Genomic DNA, 5,949 nt, shown 5'->3' with positions numbered 1-5,949 from the left:
AATTGTCAGCAGCAGCTGATCTCTCCCGTCAGATTAGACTTCACTCGCGTTTATGTCCATATCGATCAGATCCAGCTAGTTCTAGCTAATGATATGACTACCTGCTTATTAAAGACACCTAAACAATAAGTGTCGCAATGCAACCGGGTGAGGCCACAAAGTATAGCGCAGCATTATGCATTTGTTTACATGCCCACCGGAACCCCGAGGCATTACCAACAGATCAACGCACAATCAACCCATACAGGACATCTCTTTCTCCACACTAAGTGTTAGACATTAGAATGGACTATTCTTGTCTGTCACATACTCTTCTTGTCTGTCACATAAGTGGCGCAACTGAAGCGGTATTGCGCTAAAGGGAAATTATTTTGACCGAAGAGATTTAGATTTGCCGGCTAACGGGAACTCTGACGTCGCCATTTTGTGTGCTTCGCGGATGCGCTCGGCTCCTCTCGACTGCTGCTCGGGTCTGCTCGGTCAGCTTCCGGATGAGGAGGCATTCGTTCGACCAACTTACAGTAGATAACATTACAAACATTTTTAAAAGGGGCCATAATAGTGTAAATAATGTTTGTTTTGGCAGTTATAACTGAATGTAATGTTTTCTACTTTTTTAAATCTGGGAAGGCATTTGCCTTCATCAGATGGAAAGTGTCTTGACCAACAACTTAAGTATTTCTTATAGCTACACAAACAAGAACAAACAAACAATTGAAATGAAGAATAACATTGAAATTGTACAATATAATATTGTGGTGGTTCATCTTATAATTCAGTCTAGAGAATGCACCAGACAGCATCTAAGACCTGCAAAAATATAAATGTTCTAGGGGGAGGCCCCCCAAACCCTTCGTGCCTCATTTCGTCCGCACGCATTTTTCAGGGCAATCTCTATTGGGCTCAGGGCCATCTGTAAATTAGCTTAGATGGCCCACAATGTCATGCACTGATTACTTTAGTTTTCACTCTGTCCTGCTGCGGTGTCAAACACAACTCTTCACTAACACTCCTCATTATGCTCTATGACTCTAATGCAGTCATGTCCTCTTACAGTTCAAAATACTCAATTATCAAATCAGGTTTTCATTAGTAGGAACATGCTCGCAGATATCTGTATGAACATTCCCTTTCTTTTCGTTGCACAGGTCCGATGGCGTGATGAGAACCATGAACACAGAGAAACTCCTCAAGACCATCCCAATAATCCAGAACCAGATGGATGTGTTACTCGATTTCAACGTGAGTGTGTAGTATTTGCTGCACAGGGTGGCATCTTTAATATTTAGCTGACACTTAAAATTTGAATTTTGTGACGTAGTCTCAACGCCTCCGCCTCTCTTATAGGTCAATGCCAATGAACTGACAAATGGTGTTATCAACGCAGCCTTCATGCTTCTGTTCAAAGATGCCATCCGTCTGTTTGCAGCGTACAATGAAGGCATCATCAACCTCCTGGGTAAAACCCTGCTTTTGGGTTGGCATTAATCATTCTGACTTTAGAATTCATACTGATATGAATATGCAGAAAGCTTTCCTTTCTCCTCTTTATCATGGGTAGCATCTACAGAGGCTAAACACCATGGTTTCAACTTCTTGAAAGAAAATAATATTCAGTAGGCATAGTCTTCAAAACGTGAAACAGAAATGACTGCTTTGCAGATATTTTTGCAGTTTGAGTAATTGAACATATGATGGAACTTTTAATATTCAAATATCAAAACAATCTATATACATACCAGATTAATTTCACCACCTTTTATCAATTCGGTGCTGCTGAAACGTGTTTGCTTGATGTATATAACTTAAGAGATACTGTACCCATAAGAAAATAAATTGTGTTTTGAAAATATAAACTTATAAACCACAAAGTAACTGACTTAACAGAAATAAAAGAATTAATGATATTATTCCCATAATCTTTTTGTCGATCTTGTTAACAGAGAAATACTTTGACATGAAGAAAGTCCAGTGCAAAGAAGCACTTGACATCTACAAAAAATTCCTCACAAGAATGACTAGAATCTCCGAGTTCCTCAAAGTAGCAGAGGTAAGTTAGGACTGCAGACCAGCCAATCAGGGAGCTTGCCACGCATCAGATTTCCCATCAAAGTCTGATGATCTTTTCTCTTCCTGCAGCAAGTCGGGATTGATCGAGGGGACATACCAGATCTGTCTCAGGTAAGCCTACATCCAAAACCTTTTTTTGGCATCTGTGCTGTTACTTAAAGTAATTTGCTTTAATTGAAAACGCTTCCTTTTTACTGGATTTTCTGAGCTAAAAAGTGGAGAATTGCCAGGTTGTGGAATGATTTTATAATACATTTAGGCTGTGTATATAAAATCTGACATACCTGTATTTGCCTTGAAACTGCATACATTGGGTTTTTCTGTGGGAAATCATTATTGACTGACTTAAAGATGGCTTCCTGTGTGCAGTAAAGACACTAAAGTCAAATATGTTAAACCTTCGGTCTACCAAATCACAAATAAACCTAACTGGCATAACACCCAAACTCTGTATGCAAGTCTCAGATTTGGAAAGGTAGAGAGCTTACATAATTATTGTCCAATCTAATAGTAGCTTATTAAGACGTAAACTTCTGTACTTTGTGAGTGTTATATTGAGACGGCATAAATAATGTTTTGGGCTTAAATGTGTGCTTTAGTGACCTACATAATATGAACGCGGGAGATGTGGCTATGTGTCCTTTCACAGCCCCTCCCCTGGCCTGACATGTTTTAACACCAGGAGCTGTGCATGCTAGGCAGTACATGCATGTTCTCCTTATTGCACTGACAAACAGCTTCCAACTCTCACTGTCTCCTGACCTTGCCAGGCACCTGCTGATCTGTTCTGTTGTTCGTTATGTATTCGGTAGAACTGTGTAACTTTAGCAGAAAAGCCGCAATTGGAGAGCTTTCTTCTAAACATTTTGTTAATAATTTCTTGACTGTTGCCACCTTTTATTTTCTGTATTTTCCCTTCCTTCCTCTCTCCATTTTCAGTTTACAGTTGTAAGTATACAAACCTTTTCTCTCTGTTTTTTTGAGTATCTGTGTTTGTGGACCCGTGGCAATAACTTGGCATGCTTTATTGTTTTATTTTTTAAAGGACATCTTGTATTAGGTTTTCCTTAGTTTTTTAAACCTAATGTGTTTGAATCACATTCACACTAGGCCCCCAGCAGCCTGCTTGATACTCTGGAGCAGCACTTGGCCTCTCTAGAGGGAAAGAAAGTGAAGGACTCGACAGCAGCCAGCAGGTAGGTGTGCATCACTGGGTCACTGCTTTCTTCAGCAGCTTGATAGATGTTGACTTTGGATTGATATAAAGAAAAGGTAAGATTTTAACAATGCATGTGTGCAAGTCTCACATGTATTAAGGCTATGATATACTGGAGTTCTGTGACTTTTTTCTGTGTGTGTCCTTTGATTCAGGGCTAGCACACTCTCCAATGCCGTCTCCTCCCTGGCCAATACCGGCATATCTTTCACCAGAGCGGACGAAAGGGAGAAGCAGGCCGCCCTGGACGAAGAGCAGAGTCGCCTTCAAGCACTCAAAGTAAACTCTCCTCACTCTGCTCTTCTTTCAGATCAGTGCTCACAAGGCCTGCAGGCATTTGCTATTCCTTGAAGTTGAAGCAGTTGTGCCATTCATGTCTTTAGGACTCTCTTCTCATAATTATTTTTAGACTTGGATCTATTACATTCCAGATGTTAACCTGGCAGCCGAGCAACAAATCAGAATGTGCTTTAACTCTTATTTTGTAAAAGCTTTAAAACAACTCATAACAAAAGTTACTTGAAGTTCATGAGTATGTGGCTAATCTAAAACTACTCTTTTAATCTGCTCATTTATATGTTAAATTATAGGGCAACACTACAGTCCCCTTGTAACTGAGAGAGACATGAAATCATGATATCAGGTTGCAGCTGCAAAATTGCAAAATGCAAAGCTATAACGTATCTAATAGATTTGTAACAGTGGGGCGACCCCGTTAAGTGACTGTGATTGTATATTAACCCCTTTGCTCTCTCTATTATCATTTCCGTTCATCTGTTGATCTGCTTTACAATTATAATCTGTCTAACAGGATAATAGTCCAAAGCAAAATGCTGACAGATATTTCGAAAGGTTTGGACTGGGTAGTTGCATACAGATCGGCCTCTGCTTCGCTCACACTGTCCTCCTGATGTTAGGAGCAGCGTCTGAAGGAGCTTCACAAAAACCCTGCGGCAGCAACCACAGACTCCTCCACCGTCTTTGAGGAAGGCGGGACCATCAACTCAGCCCCTACAATCGACCTCTTTACCACCCCCAGCTCCAAAAACAGGCAAGGACCTATCATCTCATCTTAGACCAGACAATCTCATGCAAATGTTTCAGAACTGCAGATAAAAGCTGAAAGGTGATCTAAGAAATGTGTTTATTTAAGAGCATTAGTCAAGATTTGGACATTTTACAAAATGTTGGTAGATTGATGTTGCCAATTTAATTTAGGATAACTTTAATTCAAGTAAATGGCTCATGTTTCAAAATGGTTTCACAAGATTAGATTCAACTTTGATCACTTCATAGATATTGGGGTGGCCTAGCAGAACTACCCCTAAAGGCCCGGACACACCAAGCCGATTTCGGCTGTCGATAGATGTCTGGCTGTCGATGAGCGTCCTGTCGCCTTACTCAGATTGTTGTGTCCCGCACCGTCGTGTCTTTTCGGCCGTGCCGACACCTTCCGCCCCCGATTCATCATGTCGAATCGGGGAGCTGTCGGCAAAATAATTCACTCTGATTGGCTGTTCAGCTGCCTGTCAGTGTTATGATGTTGTATATTAATATAATCTTGGATTATAATTACTGATGCATGAAATGTGGTAGCAGCAGGTTGCCAGCCTCAATGCTTAAATAGTTTCTTTCTGCTTCAGAGAGCTGAAGTTTGTATATATCAGCAGTCTGTCTTCCGGTTGCCTCTTTTGAATGACAAATACACACTACCGCCGCCTGCTGGTAAGGAGAGTTATTGCCACTCACACATAAGCAGCACTGTACGTGCTTCTTGGCCGCCGGCTGAAGTCTTTGCGGTGTGTTCCAGTGCGACTGTTGGCCAAGACGCAGGAGACGTGAGGCGACACAACAGTCGTGTTCTGTCGGGACGTGTTCTTTGGTGTCAGCTTGGTGTGTCAGGGCCTTAACACTAGATCACATTTGTCAAACTCAAGGCCCGGGGGCCAAATCAGGCCCTTGGTGGATTTCATTTCGGCCCGCAGGATAATTTTTAATTACTATTAGATCTGGCCCGCCGGTATATTGCACGCACACCGTCACTCCATCCTGAGGGTTTCCTCAGCTCAGAGCCTGAGCCCAAACATTGATGAACTTGCACCCAAGATGAGATGCCAAGTATCTGCTTGAACTAGCATCACAGAGCAGCACACTGAGTTTAATGGATGTTTCCTTCTGCACTTTTTTTCTTGCGACAACAGGGCATGTTTGTTTTTTTCTTTGAGGGAAATATTTTTTTTTAAGCTTGTGGAAAAATATAATCATAAGAAATGACTCCGAAAAAGCTGCAGATAGAGCCATAAGAAATGAATGCAACTGATTATTTAATGTCTAATGTTGTTTTTATAGGCAATCTTTTAAGCTTTGTTAGTTCCAGGTATAATATGTGCAATAAGTTCATTTCAATAAGTTTTGCAATAAACATTGAACCTGTCCGGCCATCGACTAGTACCCATTTTTAGATTTTGGCCCACTGTGTATTTGAGTTTGACACCCCTGCACTAGATGAAGCACAATAAATGAAAAGTGGAAGTGTTTATGCAAATAGTGGCAAAATAACACTAGAATAGCATCGCTCAGGGCAAAACATGCAGTCGTTTTCTTTTTTATAATAGCAGACTTTTGTTGAACCTAATGTTTAGTCCAAAAAGTGAACAGAGTAA

The 5,949-nt window shown here is 40.9% G+C and overlaps 1 protein-coding gene across 2 annotated transcripts; it reads left to right on the top strand.

The window, feature by feature from the left end:
- Nucleotides 1-932: 932 nt before the first annotated feature.
- Nucleotides 933-4,674, top strand: LOC104947940 (phosphatidylinositol-binding clathrin assembly protein-like). 2 transcript variants are annotated; one of them, XM_010774061.1, is made up of 8 exons: nt 933-1,242; nt 1,348-1,459; nt 1,944-2,050; nt 2,140-2,181; nt 3,010-3,018; nt 3,181-3,266; nt 3,442-3,565; nt 4,204-4,674. In XM_010774061.1, the coding sequence occupies exons 1-8, from the start codon at nt 1,162-1,164 to the stop codon at nt 4,360-4,362; spliced, it is 720 nt and encodes a 239-aa protein (XP_010772363.1). In that variant the 5' UTR covers nt 933-1,161; the 3' UTR covers nt 4,363-4,674. The 2 variants fall into 2 exon arrangements, with proteins under 2 accessions (XP_010772363.1, XP_010772364.1); XM_010774062.1 differs by lacking the exon at nt 3,010-3,018 and having other exon boundaries at nt 936-1,242; nt 4,204-4,673.
- Nucleotides 4,675-5,949: the final 1,275 nt, after the last annotated feature.

The sequence above is a fragment of the Notothenia coriiceps genome, unplaced genomic scaffold, assembly GCF_000735185.1.
Source record: "Notothenia coriiceps isolate Sejong01 unplaced genomic scaffold, NC01 NC01_scaffold00013461, whole genome shotgun sequence".
Taxonomy (NCBI): Eukaryota; Metazoa; Chordata; class Actinopteri; order Perciformes; family Nototheniidae; genus Notothenia; species Notothenia coriiceps.
The sequence above is the reverse complement of the archived record's forward strand: the minus strand, read 5'-3'. Positions and strand labels throughout refer to the sequence as shown.

Excerpts from the sequence above, each read along its gene's own strand:
- LOC104947940 (XM_010774061.1), top strand. The coding sequence starts at position 1,162 with ATGAGAACCATGAACACAGAGAAACTCCTCAAGACCATCCCAATAATC. Across the intron at positions 1,460-1,943 it reads AGGCATCATCAACCTCCTGG|AGAAATACTTTGACATGAAG; the intron begins GTAAAACCCTGC and ends TCTTGTTAACAG. Across the intron at positions 3,566-4,203 it reads GTCGCCTTCAAGCACTCAAA|GAGCAGCGTCTGAAGGAGCT; the intron begins GTAAACTCTCCT and ends TCCTGATGTTAG.